Source organism: Hemicordylus capensis, chromosome 2 (genome assembly GCF_027244095.1).
Source record: "Hemicordylus capensis ecotype Gifberg chromosome 2, rHemCap1.1.pri, whole genome shotgun sequence".
NCBI classification, from domain to species: domain Eukaryota; kingdom Metazoa; phylum Chordata; class Lepidosauria; order Squamata; family Cordylidae; genus Hemicordylus; species Hemicordylus capensis.
In genome coordinates, this window is record NC_069658.1 from 399,853,217 (window position 1) to 399,878,216 (window position 25,000).

At 45.8% G+C, this 25,000-nt stretch overlaps 1 protein-coding gene across 5 annotated transcripts in view; it reads right to left on the bottom strand.

Moving 5' to 3' along the window:
* DNAH17 (dynein axonemal heavy chain 17) overlaps positions 1–25,000 on the bottom strand; it is a 279,399-nt gene that overhangs the window by 75,912 nt on the left and 178,487 nt on the right. For 4 of the 5 annotated variants that reach the window (XM_053296348.1, XM_053296346.1, XM_053296347.1 and 1 more), the window contains 6 exons: positions 13,726–13,828; positions 13,356–13,503; positions 11,835–11,926; positions 6,283–6,444; positions 5,693–5,857; positions 3,799–3,990 (listed from right to left, as the gene is read on the bottom strand). In XM_053296348.1, the coding sequence (XP_053152323.1) occupies positions 3,799–3,990; positions 5,693–5,857; positions 6,283–6,444; positions 11,835–11,926; positions 13,356–13,503; positions 13,726–13,828 (862 nt within the window). The remainder of the gene's footprint in view (positions 1–3,798; positions 3,991–5,692; positions 5,858–6,282; positions 6,445–11,834; positions 11,927–13,355; positions 13,504–13,725; positions 13,829–25,000) is intronic. The other variant, XM_053296349.1, reaches the window with a different exon arrangement.

The window sequence follows — 25,000 nt, forward strand, 5'->3', positions numbered from 1 at the left end:
TGGACAACTTTTCAGAATGCATGTGCACACAGTTCCTGTTCCAGGAGGAAACATTGAGCTCAACCCTATAATTGACATTGACATCAAACTAGATCCTGGTCTCGGCATCAGAGGGAGCAAAGCATCATCGTAAAGTGCTGCACACAGAGAGCCCGATTTTTAAGAGGTTGCTTTGATAACACTGTACAAATCATACAAGCAGCTGGGTTATATTGTTCCCCCAAGCACAGCAAGCAGGAGTCATGGCCATCAGTAGAAGGTAGCTTTGCTTTGCACTCCTTGCAGCTTTTAAAAATTGTTTTCTTTTCCATCGTGGCTTTAAACAACTGAGAAGCAAATTAACAAGTCCATCTCCAATAAACAAAAGAGTACTCCTTAGTCCATTCTGAAGTCTTTCCATCAACAATTTTAAAGTCTGCAATCTAAAACAGTTGTCTAAAGACAGTCCAAATTCAAAATAAATAAATATGAACATGAAAGCTTTTATTTCCTTTCAGATCCGAGGAGCAGCAGTCTATGAGGTGTCAACGCTATGGTGGTCAGAAAGGGACTAATCAAAATGGTGCCCCAACTCCTGAAAATAACCAACACGCTCAGCACATGTATGGCAGAGGGGGCACTAAGAGAAGCTAGTGAATCTACCCACGAGGTCCATGCACAGGCACAGTGCCCATTACTCATGAATGCCAATGGATCATGACCCAGATATAGCTAGTATTCAGGACTATATTCCATTTTTAACGTTGTAGTCATATCTTTAAACCAGAGAAAAAGCAATTTAGCACCTGCAAGTATGAGCAAGTACAAATGTCTGTTGTGGATCCAGGGGCTGTCTTCCCAAATGTTATCTGCCAACATAATTGCATCGAAGAGAAATCTGGGAAGGGCCTGTGGTTCCCATGGTAGAGCACCTACTTTGCATGCAGGAGGTCCCAAGATCAATACCTAGCAACTCCAGGTAGGGCTGGGAAGGGTCCCTGTCCAAAACCTTGGAGAGCTGCTGTTAGTGCAGGTAATACTGAGCTACAAGGACCAATGGTCTATTTCAGCACAAAAGTAGTTCCATGTATTCAAACACAAGCCTGTCTATTCCCCAGTGATCACTAGGGGCCACTCTTGCACTTCCCAAGGAGACTGGCACACTGAAAGGAATTTCTCTAAAGGGTTCCCTGGCATTTTCCAGATTACACAATTCGATCCGCTAAGTGCCCCTCCGTATTGCCTGTGTTCCCACATCAGTGTCTCTGCGTTGTCAGCAGGGTGCCGTTCATATTTCCCATGCTTTGATTTGAATTTTAATGATGCATTTTTGCCCTACAATGTTGTAAATGCACTGCAGGAAAGTAGCTGTATTTTTCTGTGGCACGGAAGCTTGCAACGGAGTTTATGCATTGCAGCAAGTTGCAGTATGGACAGTTCGCCCCCTCACTGCAGGGAGAGAAGCAGGCAGGGAGAAATCTCGGCTTTCTCCTCCTTTCCTCCCCACAGACCCCCAAACCACACACCTCCCTCCTCGCTTGCTTCCAATATAACTTGGGCTTGCCAACACAGAAGGGGAGGGAAGAGCAGCTGAGCAGATTTCTGAATTCAACCCTTTCTCATGCACTTTTTACTGAAGAGGAAACCCATTGAACTAAATCATTTACTTCAGTGCAGTCCCACTTACTACAAGGCAGAGGGCAGGGAGAGAGAACAATCACTTACTTGAAAGGAAGCCCATTGAAATGAATCATGATTCATTTACTCCTGTGCAATCCCACAGCCCTCAGTGGAGGAGTGCTCACCTCCCCACTCCTCTTTCCGTGGAGGCGCACCCATTCCTGTCTTTCCCTTTTGTTCCTCACCCCCCAATAAGCAGTTTCCTTGTTTTGTCACTCCAAAGGATCTCCTCCCCATTCCCCCTCTTTTCCTTTCTTTAAAAAAAATTCCCCGTTATTGCTTGCACAAGACTGGAATGGTGCAAGACAAAGTTAGATTTTTGTTTTGGAATGGCACTCCCCCCTGCTTGCGGATTAGTGCAAGGCAGCTGAGAAGCTACCAAAACAAACAAACAAACAAACAAACAAACAAACAAATGCATCCCCACCCCCCATAACTCCATTGGCCCAAATGGAGCAGAAGGACAGGCAGATAAACAAATACATTTCTCTGTGTCATGCAACTACAGCAGCTTTCTGGAAACACGACAACTGGCAAGGTTTAAAATTCCTAACTATACATTACATTGAACACATCAGGCTTGTGGTAGCAAGCACAAATTATCCCTTTTCCTAAGCAGGGTCCACCCTTGTTGGCATTTGAATAGGGAGACTACATGTGTGAGCACTGTCAGATATTCCACTCAGGGGAAGGGGCCACTCTGGGAAGAACACCTGCATGCAGAAGATTCCAAGTTCCCTCCCTGGCATCTCCAAGATAGGGCTGAGAGAGACTCCTGCCTATACCCTTGAAGAACTGCTGCCAGTCTGTGTAGACAATATTGAGCTAGATGAACCAAGGGTTTGACTTGGTATAAGGCAGCTTCCTATTTCCCTACTTTGCTGCTCTGCTATAATGGGAGTCAACTGAAATCCCTTCCCTACAATATACTTAATTTTTCTTTACTAAATAGGTGTGGTGGTGGGGAGGCTGATTGGGAGGAGGACTGTGGTGTGTATGTGTGGAGAGAGGATGGGCTTTTAACTCCTGTTTCCATCATAGTCCTGATCCATACTGCCCCTATACTCCCATTGCTGCTATATGCTCCCATTGATACCAATGGGAGTTTTTCACTTGGGGCAAATAGAAGCAATGGGAACTCCTGATACAGATTGGGCCTGTGAGGGCGAAGTGTTAAAAATTAATCCCCTTCTTCCCATGCCACAGTCCAGATAGAGTTGGTATCCCACAAAGACACTGTGTACCTATCACATATCTTATACATTAGCCGTATTTACACGATATGTTCCATACTCACACAATCTGAACAGGCTAGAGTGTGAAAAACAGCAGAAAACCAATAAACCAGCAGAAGGGTATTTTTAAAATACCTTTCTACCACACCAGCCAATTGGATGTTTCAAAAGAGAATGTGTTTCTTAAGTTGATTGTGTTCATAGATATAAGGCACAGTGGCTAAACTGGTGATTCTTCAGGCAATAAGAATCAGGGCCTGTTCTTACAACCCACTTCATGTGTGGCAGCTGGTAGTGTTGAGAGGCAATCTGTGTTAAATTTATTCATAAGGATCATGTACTGAGGCAACTGAGTGTAAATGCTGATGGTGTGCTCAGAATGCAGTATAGTTTAACTTATTTGCACACTTCAGTAAGAATAGCATTTCAGTATTCACATGACATGCAAAATGCAAACTGTATTGTGTTCTGCACATTCCATTGCCATTTATACAATCACTTCAGCTGGAAATTAACACAGAGGCCACATTTGCATGTAATGAGGAACCTTTGGTCCAATGGAAGAGCTTCCTCCCTCAACTCCAGTCCAACCACATGCAGCCTCCAGTGCTGCATTTGGATGGAATGGAGGCTCTCTGGACCCTCAGTTGGGAGCAGCAAAACTCACTACAAACCAAGGGTTCCAGAGTCTCCTCAGTGCAGGTCATGCTATAGATAGCACCAGAGGTGCACACATTCAGACGCAACGGTAAGGAAACTGTGGGTGCCTGCAACTCCAGTCTCCCGTTTTGGTGTAATGCATATCATGGAAGATGGCTGCATATTCCGTATTTAGCATCCGCTCTTGTTCTTTTTCTACAGTTTCAGTAATTTGTTGGGATATCCCTAGAGAAAGAGATCCCACCTTGAGATCTGGAATCCCATAGCCTTTCTTCAGTGTGATCTGAAACACATCTAAAGAGCTGATATAAGCTGCCAGTCGAGACAGGCTCTGCTTGCCACTGCCCCCTACCCCGACTAGCAAGGCATTCCCCCTAGGAGCCTCTAAAATGCGGTTGATCCTGCAGACGTGAGATACAGCAGCCTCAAACAGCACCTGCAACAGGCAAAGCAAGCTTGTTAATGGCACAAACCACAAGAAATCCTATAAATAATGTGCAGTCAGAAGCTATGGCTTTTTAGCATAAACTTTACTAGCAAACAGTTATTTGTGCAGTCCACATCTAATCCCATGTCTTGTCCTAATTCGTGCTCCGGGCTTTTTCACACCAAAAGTAGTTCCCTCACAGAAAGAGGCACAGACCTCAATGTTGGGATGTTCTTGTGGTTGTTTTGGACAAGGGTTTCAGAATATCATTATCCTGGTCATTGCTCTGCTCTGCTCTGCCCGCTCTATCGTTAAGGCTCCCCCCATCTCATTTAATTTTAACCCAATTGTGCACACATGTATTTGTTCACCAACTCTACCTGGACACTGTTATTACTCTTCCTCCATCTGCAGCTTTGTACAACTGAACATTTTGCTATTCTCAAAGGCTCTCAGCTCTCTTCCTACTCCACTTACTACATTTTTGCACAGTGTCCCGAAGTTAGCAGTGGCTGGCATCCTGACTGAAGAAGCGAGTATGCAGTGGGAGGTTGCTCCTACCATAGCCAGAGGCTTTCCCATGACTGCAGTGCGTGGGTGTGGGGGAGTGATTTTTGCTGCTCTTCCCTGTCTTTGGAAGTGCTCTGTGCTTTCTGAAAATGTTTCCCTGAGGGCTGCAAGACCCTTGGGGACATCATTTCAGAAGGCACAGGGCACTTCCAAAGACAGGGAAGATAAGTAAAAATCACTCTTTCCTGCACACGTGCTGTAGTGGTTGTGAAGCTCTCCAGTATGGACATGTTTTCCTAGCACCTCCATGCTGCATTAGTCGAGATTACTGCCTTTGTCTATAGAGATGTAAAACGATCTGTGCACGTTTGGCACTATTTAACCAACAGTTTGCTCCAAAATCAAAGCCCATTCATTGTGAGATCAATGTATACTGCATGGAAAGAACAAAAGACAAAGGAGAAGGAAGCAAAACATTAAGGCCATGAAATGGAAGGCATTAATGCATGCATCAAAAGCAACTCAGAGGTGGGCCTTCTCTGTAGCTGCTCCCGGGTGTGGAATGCACTCCTGGCATAAATCCGTAATCTGAGTTCATTATTGGCCTTCAGGAGAGCCCTTAAAACCTATGTGTTTGGCCTGGCCTTCCAGGGTTTTAAACTGTTTTTAAACTGTTTGAATAATGGTTTTATGTTGTTTTTGCAGTTTTTAATTTTAACAATTTATTTTAGTTTTACTTTAATGTAAACTGCCCTGAGCCATTTTTGGAAGGCTCCTTTATAGAAACCAAATCAATAATAAATAAATAAATGCATACGCTAAATAAAAAGAATCAAGATCATGCCTATATGTGCAAGAGAAAGGAGAAGCCCTTCAGGGATCAGGAAGGAATATCTCACTCTGGCTCTCAGTTTTCAATCCCTGCTAACTGAGCAAAGAGACACCTTTTAAAGTGATGATGCTTTTATATTTAGCAGGGAGAGAGGAACTGGCCCTATCCAACCCCAGCACAACATCCCTCCAGTGGCAATTGCTGGTATCTGCCTTATGTTTTTTGTTTTGTAAAGATTGTGAGCCCTTTGGGGACAGGGGACTATCTTATTTATGTACCATTTATTGTTCTATGTAAACCACTTTGTGAACTTTGGTTGAAGAGTGGTATATAAATATTCGTAGTAGTAGTAGCTCCAGTGTCACTCACCAAATTCATCACTGCATTGACCTCATTGTAGCTGTCCAGGGCTTCCACAAGCAGCTTATTCAGACTCTGCCAGTTGGCAACAGGCAGATATTTTGGATCTCCAATGCCCTGAGCAAAGTGGCAATAAATATTGGGCTTTGCAAAGACAACATTGTCACCCAGATCCTACAGAAAGCAAAATCAGAAACCCATAATGTTTCATCTGCAGTTCATTGTAATGATGGCGAAGTTTAGAAGTGTGTGTGTAGGGATGGGGGGTGGGCACAAGTCACAGTTCTCTATGTTTTCTTTCCACCAGCTGTCAAAAATGGCAATGGTGATACAACAGCCAACTCTGGAAGGGCACTTTGGCACAAGAGGTCTTGGAGTGAGGTGGGTGAAGTTTAGCAGTTGGGAGCTGGGTTCTTTAATCTACCCAGCCACAAGACATTATAACAGATAAACTATTTTAGTTTAGAGATTCCTAGCTTAATGACCTTCCTGCTTCTACTAATTTAAAAAGGCCCCCAAATATCCCAGCCAAATCAAAATTCCCCCTTGAATATCATTTGAAGAAGGAAAAGGGAGGTGGGGAGAGAAGATGAACTCACCTCAAAGAACTTCTTGCAAGTAGCCACCATTACCCGTCCAAAGCTCTCTTGATCCTTGTCATCCACAAGTTTGTCACAATAAACCCTCTCAGCTTCATGCAGCCATAGTCGGACCAAGTCTACAGGCACTTTGAGGCACTCATGTGTGGAGAACAGTAGTCCCTGACAAAGACAAAGGCTTCAGCATTGACTCCCAGGTCCCATGGATAGCAGTGCAGAGCCTGTGCAGTACAGTTCATATTGGCTGCAAGGTTCAGGGGCCACCTTCAGTGCCCTTGCTATAGCTTCTCCTGTCCAGGCCCAACAACCTGTTATCCATTATTCATATCACATGTTTATCCACAAGTTTGTACAAAAGCAAACTCCACAGCCACATACAGTATATATCTAGAAGTACTGGGATGGAGGAAATCTGTTGTCAGGAGAGCCTGATATGAGTAGGTCAGGAAACAGAAGACTTCTGAAAACTGAAAGCTTAACTAGGGAAGTAAGGACACACCTAGTAGCCTGCTGTTTGCTGCTGCTGCTGCTACTACTGGAGAAGTCCTCTGCCAGGTCTTGGAGATGAGGGATTGTAAATAAATAGTGGTCCTTAGTAAATACAATGATCCCACTTTCTAGTTTCTGAAAGTGACTGTGCTGGGGTAAGGCTATATTCATTCATTCATTACATTTATATACCGCCCAAACTTTTGTCTCTGGGTGGTTATCTTTGTGAGCATTGCAATGGGCCAAGTGGCTAAAAGGAAAGCATGGGAGACGGGGGAAGACTAGCCTCTGTATGAGTACAAATGGGGATGTATGCTCCCATCCATGATGATCAAGGAAGCATCAAAACTGGTACTTATATTCTCCTCCATTATATCTTGGTCCTTAAGGGCCAGTTCAAATGTTATAGCATCCATATAAATACCATTGAAAACAGTTCCTGTGTGGCAGTGTTCTATGCAGAAACCATAAGATTTGAAAATAACTTACTACGTTACTATGACCTGGGAGTCCCAGGTTCAAATGCTCACTCAGCCATGAAACTCACTCTCTTTCCATGCCTAACTTACCTTGCAGGATTGCTGTAAGAATAAAATGTGAGGGAGGGGGACCATTTAGACTACTCCTTGGAAGAAGGGTGGGACAAAAATGTAATAAATACATGTGACTTGTCCCCATGCTAGTGCTGCACACATCCTCAGAGTATCAGCATTTCAGTGCAGCTCTTGATGACGATTTTGCTGTCCACCAAAGGAAGAAATACCACAACCATCATACTAGATCAGAGGTTTGCTAATGTTTTATCAACATGCCTTTGTTTCCAATAGTAACTAGGATCTGAATCAGACGTAAACCTCCTTAGAATTTTGTGTTGCATTAACCCCAATACCAATTGTCAGCAACCTGGCCACCCACTTGTAATGCTCTGGCAGCCCGATGAAGTATCCTAACTTACTGTTCTAGACTGAAGGCACCATGGGGAAAAGAGCATTTCACTTATCTGACATGTAATCAGATTGTAGCAATGGGTAACAATTGCCTTCCTGAAACATCTAACATAGGAGGAAAAACATAGGGGTGGTTTTCTGTTTATAGAAAAGTCGGTTGTTCCCTCAGGCCCGTGTGCATATAGCGGTTACATGAGTGTTAACAGCCTGCATTTCTTTCTGCCAGCACAGAATGCCTCAGGAGATGTCATACTATATAAATGAATAATGACAGTAGGAAGTACAGTCATGCTGAATCATGGGAGGAAGGATGAGGATGTTATAATGTAGAAACATTTTAGAATCTGAAGGTGATATGAATGAAAAGAGAGACACGAAAAGGGAAACTCAGTATCAACACGATTAGCCAGAAGTTCTGGGGAGGCGACTGCTGAGGTAACAGAATGTGGCATCATGGTAAGAGGCAATGCCCTCATGGACTCATAAGAGCTGCTCTCTTTCTGCTATCTGAAAGAGGGATAGGAGGCAACAACACTCTGCACACTATATCTATAAGGCTTTTCTTCATTTTCTGAGCAAATTAGCAGGCGGTAGCAATATCAAGATGGCCCTGAGATAGGATGCTGGTGAGGCAGTATAGGGGGCCTCAAGGATGCAGCAGCCATTTTGATGTAGGAGCAGTTCCAGTCTTTCTCCAACCCCTTTCCATAGCCCCATTTGAAATCGGCTCGGCTAACGTAGGTTGTCAGTCCTCAGGTTGAACTACATTACCGTCTCCTTCAGAAAGGAAGTTGTATGGCAGCTGGTTTGGATGACAGCATTTGATTGGCCACTCAACTGCATGAGGAGTGTGCACACACACTATCTCCCCACATAGCATGCCATTCTGCTCTTGCATCATTGTGGGGAGTGGGGCTGAATGTTCAAATCACCCCTAACCATGTGGTTGAAATAATAATATAAAGTACTAGTACTATTTTAGCTGTGCTTTATTGGTGGTTTGGATGATTCCACATGACTATGCATGGGTGGAATAGTGCTAGGGGTGTGCAATTCGGATTTTCGGGTGATTCGGCTCGGACCCGAGCCGAATCACCCCCGTTCTGTTTTGTGCCCGAATCTGGGTCACCCGAATCACCCTTGATTCGGTTCGGATTCGGATTTAATCCGAATCCGAATCCGAATCGATTCGGGGGGTAAAAAGGGGCCCAGGGGCAAAATTTTGGGGTGGGGTGGTAGTGCCCAATGGTTAGAGTCTACCACCCCAATTTCAGGGGGATTGGGCAAAGTCCTGATTTTTTGTGAATTTTTAAAGTTTTAGTGACTTTGGGGCAGTTCGGGGGCATAGCATGGGATTTGGGCAAAAGGAGTGGGTTGGGGTGGTAGTGCCTAATGGGTGCAGGCTACCACCCCAATTTCAGGGGGATTGGGAAAAGGGCTGATTTTTGGTAAATTTCTGAAAATTTCATGTCTTTGGGGCAGATTGGGGCAGATTGGGGCAGAAAGTGGGGGCTGGGGCAGAATAGTGGGGTGGGGTGGTAGTGCCTAATGGGTGCAGGCTACCACCCCAATTTCAGGGGGTTTGGACAAAGGGGTGATTTTTTGAGAATTTTTGAAGTTTTGGTGACTTTGGGGCAGTTTGGGGGCAGAAAGTGGATCTGCCCCAAAATAGTGGGGTGGGGTGGTAGTGCCTCATGGGTGGAGGCTACCACACCAATTTCAGGGGGATTGGGCAGAGGGCTGATTTTTTGAGAATTTTTGAAGTTTGGGTGTCTTTGGGGCAGATTGGGGGCAGAAAGTGGATCTGCCCCAAAGGAGTGGGGTGGGCTGGTAGATAGTGCCTGATGGCTGGAGGCTACCACCCATCCCCAATTTAAGAGTGATTGGGCAGAGGGGTGAATTATGGTGAATTTATTTGTATGAGGTTTGTCTTCATAAGGTGAAGTGTGCTAAATTGATTACTTCCTCATATTATTCATAGTAAAGGAAAGTGTGAAAAAGTGAAAGTGGGGTCATGAGAGTTGTTTAATTGAAAAAAATCTCATTTGCTATGATAGAATGAGAATTCACACCTCAGAAAAAACTTCTGAGGTGTGAATTCTCATTCTATCATAGCAAATGAGATTTTTTTCAATTAAACAACTCTCATGACCCCACTTTCACTTTTTCACACTTTCCTTTACTATGAATAATATGAGGAAGTAATCAATTTAGCACACTTCACCTTATGAAGACAAACCTCATACAAATAAATTCACCATAATTCACCCCTCTGCCCAATCACTCTTAAATTGGGGATGGGTGGTAGCCTCCAGCCATCAGGCACTATCTACCAGCCCACCCCACTCCTTTGGGGCAGATCCACTTTCTGCCCCCAATCTGCCCCAAAGACACCCAAACTTCAAAAATTCTCAAAAAATCAGCCCTCTGCCCAATCCCCCTGAAATTGGTGTGGTAGCCTCCACCCATGAGGCACTACCACCCCACCCCACTATTTTGGGGCAGATCCACTTTCTGCCCCCAAACTGCCCCAAAGTCACCAAAACTTCAAAAATTCTCAAAAAATCACCCCTTTGTCCAAACCCCCTGAAATTGGGGTGGTAGCCTGCACCCATTAGGCACTACCACCCCACCCCACTATTCTGCCCCAGCCCCCACTTTCTGCCCCAATCTGCCCCAAAGACATGAAATTTTCAGAAATTTACCAAAAATCAGCCCTTTGCCCAATCCCCCTGAAATTGGGGTGGTAGCCTGCACCCATTAGGCACTACCACCCCAACCCACTCCTTTTGCCCAAATCCCATGCTATGCCCCCGAACTGCCCCAAAGTCACTAAAACTTTAAAAAATCGCCAAAAATCAACCATGAACCGAATCACCCGAATTTTTTGTGCCCGAAATTCGGGTGATTCGGCTCGTGCCCGAAAAAATTCGGGGGGCATCGGGGGTGATTCGGTTCGGCCCCGAATCACCCGAAATTGTTCGTTTCGGGCACAGATCGTTCTGTGCCCGAAATTTTTTGCACATCCCTAAATAGTGCACCAGATTGATGGGATACTTCTCATGCAACTGGGTGGCTGATCAGACAGTAATCTGAACCAGCCTTGGATTTTGCTAGAATGAATGGCCCACATGTTGTGCAGCAATACAAGGGTGTAAGAAGTGCTCTGCCCTCACAGAGAGCCTGGGGAGTAGCTGCAGGGAAGGCTTGTTCTGTAGTCAAGTGTGCACAGATGGGGATGGGGTGTTGGATATGGAGTTCCAGTGCATAGACCTTTTGCACCAACTATCCTAATGACCACTAGGGCATTGGGAATAGAGGTAGCTAGCGAGAGTTTCCTTGCCTGTCCCTGTTTGCCTCTGCTCTATGATCCCTGGCTTGACTCTTCAGGTACTTCCTGTAGTGAGTCAGTCCTCTTCCTTTCCTCCTAGAGAGAAGATGGAAACATCTCTCTCTCTTCCTACCTATTCATTATGTAGCTGATAGATAGGACAGGTCTTTCCTATCCCAAATGTACTTCATCAATAAATCAATTTAGTTTAGACTCTACAGTGATCTCCATGCATGTGATCTAAATAGCTGCAACAACTAAACTCTGCACTCTGTAACTTCACTAAATAATCACAAAACTCTAACATGTGGAAGCAATGTTTGCTGTTCCTTCAAAACCTCAAAAATTTTCCTTCAAAACCTTCAAAATTTTTGTTTCCACAAATCTGTCCCTGAAGGTAGCACAGCCCCCAGGTACATATTTCTGGAAGTGAAAAGGGCTTTTGCAGGGAGGGGCAAGAAAATTACTTCCCCACCCCTCCTCTGTACATGCTGGCCTGCAAAACAAGCCTTTGCTGTAGCTACTCTCCAGCCTCTCAGCAAAGGCGGAGGTGGAGCGCTTCTCTTCCCATATAACTGTGCAACATGTGAGCCACTCTTTGTTTTCTCTTGGCTTCAGTTTCCCAAGATGGCTGTGCTTTGCGGGTATATAATGAATAATGGTCCCAACAGACTAGTCTAGCCAGGAGCTGGCCTGTTTGCCTGGCTTAATTCTTATTCAAAGGGAAAGAGTGGCTCACATAGAAGTAAAGCTAAAATAACTATATTTTACAGAAAACGTTGTACCTGGAAGATGTTAGAGAGGTCCCGGAGGTTGAAAACATAGTGAAATTTTATGGCCGTAGGAAGAAAGGTTGATGTAATTTTCTGATGCAAGGCTGTAGTGGAGAAACACAGCAGACAGTATATATATCAAAAGGAGGTTATTATGGTTGTTTGTAGGAAATGGGATATTCAACCCTGAATCAGCAAATGGAAACAGGTCCAAACTAATTAATGAGGACACTTGCCTTCAAAGTATCCTCCATTTCCTATTTAGAGACAAACTGCATACAACAGCATCTGGGCTGCTCTTTCTTATATGACTTTAGGATTTTTAAAAGTGTGCATTTGTTTGGTATCACTTTCAATGTTTGCTTCGTTTGAGTGGAGCATATGTGCATCAAAGTATTTTGCTCCATTATATGGATCACCTATCAAGGTTAATATGTGTGTGGGGAGTGGGGGGTTGAGTAAGTAACCACCATAGGGTTGTTATCCTGTAAGAGCAATAAAACACATTCCAGGATGTTTCAGCCAGGCGTTCCTGCTCACTGTCCCAAGGCATTTGCAAAGCAACGTATTTTTCTGAGAAAACTCTGCAGCTCATCTCCTGTGTGCACTGAAGTTAACACCTGCTATTGTTTACATGCATTTTCTAGGAATGAAAGGTGAGTCAAGATCTTCTCATGAAGATTAATGTTTGTGTCGCAGCAGGCTTCAGTTCACCTCTTTAAAAAATGTAGAAAATATATGTATATGAGAAAGAAGTGAGCAAATGAATTATTTTTCCAAGATATAACATTAAGCATTCAATTCATTGATTTTAAAAAATTATGGAAGACTCAGTCAATGTTCTCTGCATTTGCCAGTCAAGGGAATTTTTAAGGCAGTCGTGCTGCCATTAGGGTAACAATATCACATACACATGAAGGGGTGAAGTTGTATTGTTCATCATCAATAATGTCATTAAAAAAACAGGTTGCTTACCTGTAACGGATGATCTGCTAGTGGTTCCATACATTGCTCACCTGTAACTTATGATCTGGAGGTGATCTGTTGTTTTCATAATGAATGGGTTCCTCTCGGATAGATTGACTAGCTCCTCGCTACGCCTCCAGCTGCCCTGCACGTGCTCCATGCTTCTGTTATTTTCATCAGTCGGGGCATGTTCTTGCTCAGTTTCTATTAGACTGCCTATGCGTCTACACCTTTATGAATGCAACGGATCACGATCCAGATCTTAAGTACTATCCAGGAAGTGCCTGTGACCATTCCAGGCAGCACTTCAAATCACAATGGCCCATCTAACTGAGAAGAGGACTGCATTTTTTGGGTGGGTGGGTGGGTGGGGAAGCAAAATTATGTTACAGGTAGAGTGCTGGGAAAATGCAATATCCTAAAACTTCTTTTTGGAAAGTCACTTGGATCTGGTCATCACACAGGCTACAAATATTGCTAAGATACAAAGAGTTGAAAAAGTTAACAGGAAACCTTGCCCTGGAGTATGCTACTTTTTTTTATTTAGCCAAGCTTTGGAATGCTTACCCAGAGCTGCAGAAACAAGCTGTGAATGAACCTTTTGGACCACCATTGGAACATTCCGGAGAGCTAAGTGCTGAGATAGGATGGTACTATAGATGGACATCAGAGCATCTTGTCCTGGGAAACTCACAGCAAATACACAGAAGTGTCGCTACAAGAGAAGCCATTCATAAGGATCATTTGTGATGAAAGAACAATTTCCTTAACATTAAGGATACACTTTTAATCTCAAAAACAAACCAAATAAGGCTAGATATGCTCAGGTAATCTGCTTCCAGTGGGGAAGAGGCATCCAAATCCAAAGTAGCAAACACTGCAGTAAAAGAGAAGTGGAAGACCCTCTCTTCCCCAGTACCAGTTCTCTGATGTGTACCTGGAGTCTGGAGTCAATGGTGAAAGATCCAGAAGTTGGGTTCATACAGGCAACATATTGGCAGTTATGAATATCTTTTAATGTCAGCTTAGCTCTGTCATACCTAATGGAAAGTAACAAGAAGAGGGAATGATTCTGAAACAGAATTACTATAGAAACTATCTTCAAGTATGTGTGTGGTGGTGGGGGGTTGGGTGAGAAACTTACTCTATGGAAATCTTCCTATTTGCAACTATACTGCACATACTTTAAAAAGACGACAATGGGAATAATTGTCAGGACTCCTGACAAACACCATAGACTGATCCTCTGATAACAAGCAGTGGACAGGAGAATCTGCAGAATTCATTCCTGCTCCCACAGAAGCCACAGCTCTGCACCCCGCTGAACCCCAGGAAGCAACTGATGATGCCCTTCCCAAGGGCTCCCCAGAGCCTCCACCAGACCCCATACAGGAGATGTCCAAAGGGGCAGATCCAGAATCAGGTCCCACCCCATGGAGCCCTGCTAGGCATGGGGTGCCCAGCTCCTCAGAACCCATAGAAACCAAAGCCCTCTTCAGCCAGCCCTGGGGCCCCTGATACCCTTGAGAATCTCCCTGGAGTCCGCCATCCGGCAGATGCCAACAGCAAAAAGAGGCTCTGCAGGGACAACGATGAAGTGCTTGCCTTGCTGCCAGGCAACTATAGTATAACAGGGCAATTCGTGAGTCAGAGTAAATAGCAAGAGAAGGATTACCCGTGAACAGGGCTTTGTTTGCGGTCCTTCCCAGCCTTTATAAACTGCTTCCCATTTATTTAACTGTTTCCAGCTTACACTGAACCCCACCCCATCACCGACAGCAGGAACACCTAGCTTTGGTGCCCCTGCCCCCTTTACTTGCATGGATGCCCCCTTTGCCTGTGTGGGCAGGACCTCCTGTTATCTGGGAAGGTGGGCAGGCATTCCATCCCTGTTGTATGGGTAGAACATAAGAACGTAAGAACAGCCCTGCTGGATCAGGCTCAAGGCCCATCTAGTCCAGCATCCTGTTTCGCACAGTGGCCCACCAGATGCCGCTGGAAGCCACAGGCAGGAGTTGAGGACGTGCCCTCTCTCCTGCCATTGCTCCCCTGCAACTGGTACTCAGAGGCACACCCTTGAGGCTGGAGGTGGCCCACAGCCCTCTGACTAGTAGCCATTGATAGACCTCTCCTCCACGAAGTCATCCAAACCCCTCTTAAAGCCATCCAGGTTGTTGGCCGTCACCACATCCTGTGGCAGAGAGTTCCACAAGTGGATCACACGTTGTGTGAAAAAGTACTTCCGTTTGTTGGTCCTAGACCTCCTGGCAATCAATTTCATGGAGTGACCCCTTGTTCTAGTGTTGTGTGAGAGGGAAAAGAATCTCTCTTTCTCCACTTTCTCCACGCCATGCATGATTTTATAGACCTCTATCATGTCTCCCCGCAGTCGTCTTTTTTTCTAAACTAAAAAGCCCCAGGTGTTGTAGTCTTGCCTCGTAAGAAAGGTGCTCTAGGCCCCTGATCATCTTGGTTGCCCTCTTCTGTACCTTCTCCAGTTCAACAATGTCCTTTTTAAGATGTGGTGACCAGAATTGTACGCAGTACTCCAAGTGTGGTCGCACCATAGTTTTGTATAAGGGCATTATAATGTTAGCCGTTTTATTTTCAATCCCCTTCCTAATGATCCCTAGCATGGAATTTGCCTTTTTCACAGCTGCCGCACATTGAATAGACACTTTCAGCGAGCTGTCAACCACAACCCCAAGATCCCTTTCCTGGTCCGTCACCGACAGCTCAGATCCCATCAGCATATACTTGAAGTTGGGGTTTTTTGTCCCAATGTGCATCACTTTACACTTGCTAACACTGAACCGCATTTGCCATTTTGTCGCCCACTCCCCCAGTTTGGAGAGATCCTTTTGGAGCTGCTCACAATCCGTTTTGGATTTCACTACCCGGAAGAGTTTGGTATCATCTGCTAATTTGGCCACATCGCTGCTTACCCCTGCTTCTAGATCATTTATGAATAAATTAAAAAGCACCGGTCCCAGTACAGATCCCTGGGGGACCCCACTTCTTACTTCCCTCCATTGTGAAAACTCTCTATTTATACCTACCCTCTGTTTTCTGTCTTTCAACCAGTTAGCAATCCACACATGTACTTGTCCCTTTATTCCATGACAGCTAAGTTTCCTCAGGAGTCTTTGATGAGGAACTTTGTCAAAAGCTTTTTGGAAGTCCACGTAGACTATGTCAACTGGATCACCTTGATCCACATACTTGTTGACACTCTCAAAGAAGTCCAAAAGGTTGGTGAGGCAAGATTTACCTTTGCGGAAGCCATGCTGGCTCACTCCCAGCAGGTCCTGTTCTTCTAGGTGCTTTATAATTTTATCCTTGAGGAGGCTTTCCATCAATTTGCCCGGAACAGACGTTAGGCTAACCGGCCTGTAATTTCCCGGATCGCCCCTGGATCCCTTTTTGAAAATCGGTGTTACATTTGCTACTCTCCAGTCCTCTGGTACAGAGCCCGATTTCAGGGATAAGTTAAATATTTTAGCAAGGAGGTCGGCAATTTCACATTTGAGTTCTTTGAGGACGCTTGGATGGATGCCATCCGGCCCTGGTGATTTGTAAGCTTTCAGTTTTTCCAGACAGTTTAGAACATCATCCCTTGTCACTTCTATCAGACTCAGCTCTCTAGCCTCCATCCCTAAAAAGCCTGGTTCAGGAACAGGTATATGCTCAGTATCCTCTGCCGTGAAGACAGACGCAAAGAATTCATTCAGTTTCTCTGCAACCTCCATATCCTCCTTAATAATCCCTTTCACTCCCTCATTGTCTAATGGCCCAACCGCCTCCCTGGCAGGTTTCCTGCTTCTGATGTACTTAAAGAAGTTTTTGTTATTCCCCTTGATACTTTTGGCTAAATGTTCCTCAAACTCTCTTTTTGCCTCCCTTATTGTCACCTTGCATTTCTTTTGCCAGAGTTTGTGTTCCTTTCTGTTCTTTTCATTTGGACAGGCCTTCCAATTTCAGAAGGAAGTCTTCTTCCCTTTTATGGCTTCCTTGACGGTACCCGTTAGCCACGCTGGCATCCTCCTGGACTTAGTGGTACCTTTCCTCCTTTTGGGTATACAATCTAACTGGGCTTCTAGTATTGTGGTTTTGAGTAAACGCCATGCACTCTGGAGCGAAGTGACTCTCCTGATTTTCCCCCTCAGCTTTCTTTTCACCATACTCCTCATTTTGGAGAAGTTTCCTCTTTTGAAATTTAAAATGTCTGTGTTTGACATCCTTGGTGATTCTCTCCCCGCATGTATGCTGAATTTGATGGCACTGTGGTCACTGTTCCCTAAAGGGTCGATGACACTGACATCACGCACCAGGTCCTGGGTGTCACTCAGAATTAGATCCAAGGTCGCCTTCTCTCTGGTCGGTTCCATGACCAACTGTTCTAAGGCACAGTCATTTAGTGTATCTAGAAATTTGACCTCTTTGTCCTGACTTGAATGTGCATTTACCCAGTCTATGTGTGGGTAGTTGAAATCACCCATAATTAGGTAGGTGGTCCCATTGCTCCCCTTGCCACTTTACAGCCTTCACCCCTGCTAACTGGGCAAAGAGGCACCTTTTAAACATGGTAATTCTCTTTATTAGTCAGGGGGAGAGTAACTGGCCCTATCCATCCACAGCACAGCACCTCCAGTGGCTATTGCTGGTGTCTACCTTATGTTTCCTTTTAGATTATGAGCCTTTTGGGCACAGGGATCCATCTTTCTTATTGATTGATTGATTGATTGATTGATTGTGTTTATTTTTTATTTCTCTATGTAGACCGCTTTGGAAACATTTATTGAAAAGTGGTAAATAAATATTTGTTGTTGTTATTATAGGCAGAGGTGATGAGGAAAGCAAGTGGGTAGCTGGGTGAGTGACAGCTATGGAGAGTGCCCGCTTGGTTGCCTGCCTACTTGCTCAGACAATGGGAGATTTCCTTGCCTGCCCATCTGCAGGAGCGAAGGAGGTGGGAGTGCAACACCACGTCCCATAGGTTGCTGTCCCAGGCAGCCACCTAGGTTCATCTAGCAGGTAGGCCAGCCCTGCTTTTAGCTCACCAGGTGGCATGTGACCCAGGCAGTCTGTGCCTCTCCCCGTTCGGCACCTTAGGTGACTGCCAAGTGGACAGGCCAGCCCTGCAGCCTTGTCTTGCTGATAGCCAGCCTTGCCTTCCCTGAAATCCTGAAGGAAACTATAACAGGATTTACTCTCAGTCTGTGCCTTGCATGGTCTTTGCAACTCTGACCAGCCCAGCAGTACGACTTCAGCTCTGCCATCCTGTTCCTGCCATGGGCCACCAGGTGAGTCACTGGTGCCCAACAATAATGAAGACTTCCTTTCATCTCCTCTTATTATGAGAGCAGAGATTAGATTTTGTTTGATATATGAACTCAATGGCTTTGTGAGCCGCCCCCAAGGAAACATGACAAGATCTAAGATCTGTGTGAAATCCAAATATTTCATAGGAAGTCAGTAAACATTCACAGCAAAATAGGAACACTCAGCTTCCTCTTGGAGATGCTGATTTCCTGGCACATTAAAGATGCCACAGTCATCACAGCATTTGTAACAGTTCCTCTCATCTGCAATATCAGGAAAACTAAAGCCTGCGGGGGCTGAATCGGGGAGATGACATACCTTGTTCAACACTCATTCTACAGGATATCATTTCCTCATAATTGGCAATATGTAATTCTCAGAGCAATTGAGAGGATGTATGTGAGCAGTTAAATGGGAATTTCTCCTTGTGATTTGTGGAGCTGTTATTATTTCCTCATGTACTTAGTGATGGCCGAGAAACCCAAGATTATTTTCTCCTTGGCACTACGTTCTAAGGCACACCTAAGAGGGAGGAGCTGAAATTCATCATCTTGCACAAACAGTTCTCTGTCAGTTCTCTCCAGCCTTCCTCATTTATCAGAAGTCTGCGTAAGTGTGAATCTTATATTCTAGGTATCAAACAGTGTTGTGGCAGGAACTCTTCCAGGAAAATAAGGGTATCCATCACAGCAAGCTAGGCTTCTGCTGTGCTGTGCTGGCTGAGGTTCTTAAGGTGATCACTGTTTTTGAATATACTGTAAAGAATTATGTTGAAGTGTGCAGTCAGAGAAAGAGTGACAGCAGGAATTTGAAACCATTCTGTTCCCACACTAAGAATGTATGGAGGGAGAGGTCAGGAATTGCTGCCATTGCTCTTTTTATACTTTAACACTTTTTCTGAGAATTCCAGAGCTTGTACCTCAATGACACATTTCTGGTAGGAAATGGAGCATTGGTTCACTTACCGTGAAGGCTTCTTCTGGCTGCTGGAGTCAAGGACATCTCTGTATGGGTTATTCTTCCCACATACTCCTAGGCAGGACTATGCTAATCAGCTAAAGAAAGAAGCCTACGAGGGTCTGGGGAGGATAGCCCCACCCCAGTTCTTTCAGGCCATGATAGACAGGAAACTAGGATAACATCCTCTGTAGCAAAGTTAACAGATACATGAAAATACAAGATTCAAGAACTATATGCAAAGTTGGAAGAAGAGAAGGTAGCCAGAAACAAGATCCTGCAGGTTATTTTAACTTGGAGATGTTGAGGCAGTTGTGTATCCGCCCCTCTGTTGCTGCTTTTCAGTGTAGCAGGATATTGATGCTGTGTAAGATGCGTCTCCAGGGGTAGCCAAGCATGCCAGTTGGGTGCGCCGAGATGTCCTTGACTCCAGCAGCCAGAGAAGCCTTCACGTTAAGTGAACCAATGCTCCATTCTCAGCTGCTGGGGTCAAGGACATCTCTGTATGGGATATACCATAGCCTACTACGTCACCCTGGGAGGGAGTGTCATTGGCTACTCCTGGGGAAGCACTTGTTGCAGCACCCATCTACCGAATGCTGCCCGGGCCAATGCATAGGTGTCCATCTTGTAGTGACTGGTGAAGGTCAATGGATTCTTCCATGTGGCTGCCCTACAGATTTCATGCACTGCTGCATTTGTGGAGAAGGCAGCAGATGTAGCCCCCACTCGTTTAGTGGAAGTGTATGTGAGTCAGTGGACATAGGTGTCCTGCCTCATATGCTAATGTGATGTAAGCCCTGATCCATCAGGCGATGGTGGGTGATAGAACTGCTCTACCTATGGATGCAGGTAGGAAGGAGATGAACAGTGCATCTGTGGAACGAAAGGATGCAGACCGCTTGATGTATCTCTTGAAGCATCGTCGAACATCAAACTTGTGCCATGCTTTTTCCGATGGATGTTTTGGATGAGGCCAAAAAGAAGGTAGAAAGATGTCCTGTGAATGATGGAAGGAGGACGACATCTTTGGTCGAAAGAAGGGATCTGGTATGAGGTGAACCGAGTCCTGTGAAAATATACATTATGATCTGTGTATGGAAAACTCCTGAAGCTCTGATACCCTTCTTGCTGATGTAATGACTATCAGAAAGGCTAGCTTGAAAGATAGAATTCTTAGTGGAATAGAGCATATGCTTTCAAATAGATGAATCTCAGGAGTTCTGAGGACTGTATGGAGATTCTAAGATGGAAAGCGATGTACAGTAGGTGGAGAAAGAAGTGATTCTCTCTGTAGAAACCTTTTGAAGTGTGGATGAGATTGAATGGATCTCACTGATAAGCCCATGATAAGACATACTAGAGATGCTGCTTGGTTTTTTTTAGTGTATTTGGCCTGAGGCCTTTCTTGAGTCCTCCTGAAGGAACTGAAGAAGATACCTCACCTCAAGGTATGGAATGGTGAGCAGACCACAACAGGAAGGCCCTCCACGTACATTGATAAATTCTATTTGTTGATGCCTGTCTAGATGCTAAAGGGGTATCTATTACCTTGTTGGAGTATCCCTGTTTCTTTAGTAGATGCCGCTCAGTTTCCATGTGGCTAGCCATAACCACCCTGGGTTGGAGTGCTGTACTGATCTTGGAAAAGTAGATCTGCTGTTACTGGGAGGAACCATGGTTCTGATGTTGACAGGTGGATCAGTTCTGCGAACCTCAGTCTTCTAGGCCAGAATGGGGCCACCAGTATTATCTGAATTTTGAGAAGTTTCACCCGTCTCAATACCCTGGGGAGAAGTGGTGTGGGTGAAAAAGCATAGAGCAGGTCCCTGGGCCACTGTGTTGATAGTGCATCCATCACTTCCACCTCCCTGCATGGAAATCGTGAGATGAACCTCAGAAGCTGCATGTTCTGTGGCATTGCAAAAAGATCCACTACCGGGGAACCCCATAGGTGGGTGGTCTGTTGGAATACCCTCGGTTGATGGACCATTTCCCTAACAGTAGATCCTCTCAGCTGAGCCAGTCAGTTCAGATCTCCCTGTACATGATGAGCTGTGATGGAGGCGAGATGACTTTCTGCCCACTTCATCAATAGGGTTGCTTCTACATAAGAACAGCCCTGCTGGATCAGGCCCAAGGCCCATCTAGTCCAGCATTCTGTTTCACACAGTGGCCCACCTGATGCCACTGGAAGCCTACAGGCAACAGTTGAACGCATGCCCTGATGTTACTCCCCTACAACCGGTACTCAGAGGCATCCTGCCTTTTAGGCTGGAGGTGGTCTATAGCCCTCCGACTAGTAGCCATTGATAGACCTCTCCTCCATGAAGTTATCCAAATCCCTCTTAAAGCCATCCAGGTTATTGGCTGTCACCACATCTTGTGGAAGAGAATTCCACAAGTTGATTATACGCTCTCGAGTTCTGCAGGACACCACCCGTGCGGGTCCAAAAGGGCCCACAGTCATTGTTTCTTTTGAAAAGTGTCTGGACACTGTTTCTGAAAGGCCGGTTTACTAGGTTGGAACCCGGACTTGTATCGAGACTGGAACTTGTTGCAGCGAAAGAAACATTTCGATGAAGATTGCTGTTGTGAAGGGGCTTTCAGTTGTTGATAATGAGGCCAGCTGGGTGGCCTTTGCAGCTTAGGGGCCGAGGAAGAGTAGGACATCGACTTAGCCATACTCCTCAGCTTCTGGACCTTCTGCAGCGTGTCATCCATTTGTTCCACAAAGAGGCTAGAATCCTCAAAGGGAGGATCTTCAATCCTGGCACGGGCCTCATAGGTCAGACAAGACGAACGCAGCCAGGCATGCCTCCTGAGAGCCACGGACATGGCCATCACTTTGGCTGCACACTCGAGAGAGTGTCTAGCCGAGTAGAGCTCCTGTTTCGTCTCCTGTACTGCTTTGCGGAGAAAGGCTTTAGCAGGGTCACGTTTGTCTTGTGGCAAGAGATCCAAAAAGGGAGCCACCTTCTCCCACAAAAAGTGGTTGTACCTGGCATTATAGGCCATTATTATTTTGACCATTAGAGTCAAAGCCAAGTAAAGCCTCCTTCGAAAGGAGTCCAATTTCCTTCCCTCCTTATCACCGGGCACAGAATGACTGTGACCTCTGGACTTCTGCAGAGATGTTTCCACCACAATGGAGTTAGGGGTGGGATGATTTTTCAGGAAAGCTGTATCATCCTGCAGCTGTACTCTGTAAAAGTTCTCCAAGTGCTAGTTGGGCTGGGAAAGCCTCTGGCTTTTTCCAATGCCCTCGCATGACCCCCAACAATGCAGTGTTAAGGGGCAGAGAGGCTGGTACCTTAGCCTCCACATCATTAAGGCTGAACAAGGGGTCCAATTCTCTCTTCTGCTGCATACTGAGGCTCAAGCCCAGGGCAGAGGCCATGCGGGTAACATATGCGGAGTATTGCTTACGGTCCTCTGATGGAGAAAGGGGCTTAGAGTCTGACTGAATATCCAGAGGGGAAGACCCCAGGGAAACAGCATCTGAGCCTGGAGAGCCAGGCTCGCTCTCGCTGCCCGACTCTGGAGGCGCTAAAGAGTCCTGGGCCAAAGCCATTGAAACAGTAGGGAAGTTCGCTTGGCTTTCCACACTGTCCTGTACTGAGCCATCAGGCTCTGCTGGCGGTACATGGGTAGGTTTAGAAGCCTGTTGTCAAACCGGTGCTGCCGAGGGCAAACTACGCCGCTCAGGTTGATCTCAAAGGCAACCCTGAGGAGAGTGTGAGTGAGGCCTCCCCTCAGAATGCGAAGGGGGCTCGTGCCAATTGTGAACAATCCCGGATTTCCCATAAGCAGGTTCCTCTCGGTACTGAGACCCATATTGGGGTTTCCCATAGTCCGAACAGTCTGAACGATAGTCTGTGTAGTAATGTCTATAAGCACCCGACTCCCGGAGCCAAGCACCATAAGAGGAGGACTCATCCTCAACAAAGGGGGAGCATCATGCAGGTACCGATCCGCATAAACAGGCTCATGACGGTCCTGTCCTGACTGGGCCTGTATTTGGAGGAGCGTTCTTCCGAGTCCCAACGCATGCTCGAATCCCTAGGACGGAGATGTTCCTGGTGCCGCAGAGGGGACAAACGATGTTGAGGCAGCCACAACGCATTTACGGTGGGCTTGTCCAGTGAAAAAGACTCCTCATTGGAGGTAGCATATCCATGCTCATCGGTCACTACCGACAGTTCCCTTCCGGTGTGGGCACGGCCAGGCGTCAGGGTGAGAGACCGCTTGGCCAGCAGAGAACTAGGCCGAACAGGGATTGACGAGCTCGGTATCGGAGGGATCAGTACCCTGGCTGGGCGACCATGAGACGCTTGGTCCTGCCCCAAAGTCAACTTCAGTTTCTTGGCCAGCGAGGCCTTCAAAGTAGGAACTGGTGTGGGCTTCTTCTTAGGAATAGGCGGAAGGTGTTGACCTGCCAGCAGACTTGGAGACAATTTCGGCTTCTTGTTCTTTGGTATCAGTACCGAAGAGACCGGGGAAGGGTCCAGTATCACAGGCGTAGGACACTTGGGTAAGTTGTCCAATTGTGCTGATTGGACCGATACCATCGAGGGGTCCGAGACTGGCACCACCAGAACCGGTACTGAGGCTGAGAGTTCAAGCTTCATAGGAATGGAGTCTGATTGCTCCGAGTTCATCGAAGAAGCCATTCTGAATGACTGCTTCAATGATAAGGCCTCTGATGAACGGAGAGCCAAGTCCCACAGGGCAAGGTGCAAAGGAGAAGCCCTATTTTTTTGAGCCTATTTCGTAAACCTCTGGCAATGAATACAGGTCTCAACAATGTGAGATTCCCCCAGGCAGAGAAGACACTCAGTATGAGTATCGGGGGAAGGGATCTTAGATCCACAACTGACACATTTCTTGAAACTCTTCATGCCCAGCATAAACACTGCAGGCAGGCCAGTCACCAAGCTCCGTCCCAGCTGTGACCAGAGCCACGGAGATGGGTGGGGGGAACAAAATAAAAATGCTAAGGAAAAAACCGCTACTTCGTGCAAAAGAAAGAAAGAAAAGAAAAAGAAGCAGGGAGAAAAACAACAAGAAGATCGGTAGCAGTTCTACAAGCTGCAGATTCCACGACATCTACTGAAGCGCGGACAATGAAGACTGAGGGGATGTGGAGTGGCACAGACGTATATAGCGGCTGGGGACGATGTTCCTGCCCAAAGCAGGAGAACTGAGCTTATTAGGATCTGCCGAGGTCTCTGCGCAGGCGCATAGCCCATTGGTGTAAAAGACAGAGACCACATTGAAGTAGAAGCGGTCCTGTATTGTATTGATTAGGACCCCTAGGTGTTGTAATCTTTGAGAAGGAACTAATTGACTCTTCTCCTTGTTTATCAGGAACCTGTGTTCCTGTAGTGTTTGTAGGGTTTTGTTATTATCCTGTACTGCTGACTCACGCAAGGGAGATTGAATCAACACATCATCTAAGAACACAAATATTCAGATCCCCTGGAGGTTTAGGTGTGCCACCAATGGTGCCAATATCTTCATGAATACCCAAGGGGTCAATGACAGACTGAACGGGAGTGCTGTGTTTTTATAATGGCTGCCCACGTATTTGAATCTTAGAAGATGACAGCTGTTGACAGGGATGGGTACATGGAGGTATGTCTCCTTTAAGTATCAAAGACATGTAATCTAAGTGGTGCAGCGCCTCTGCTATTGAGTGGAGTGATTTCCATCCAGAACTTGTTGTGCTTGACCCACTTGTTCATGATTGTTATGTCTAGAACTGCTCTTTTTAAACTGTCCTTTTTGGGGATGGTGGACAAGACAGAATAGATTCCTTTTCCCTCTCGAAGCGGTGTGTGTGTGTGTGTGTGTGTGTGTGTGTGTGTGTGTGTGTGTGTGTGTACCAGCTACTGCCCCTATCTCCACAAGGTGTTGGATGACCCTTTGGA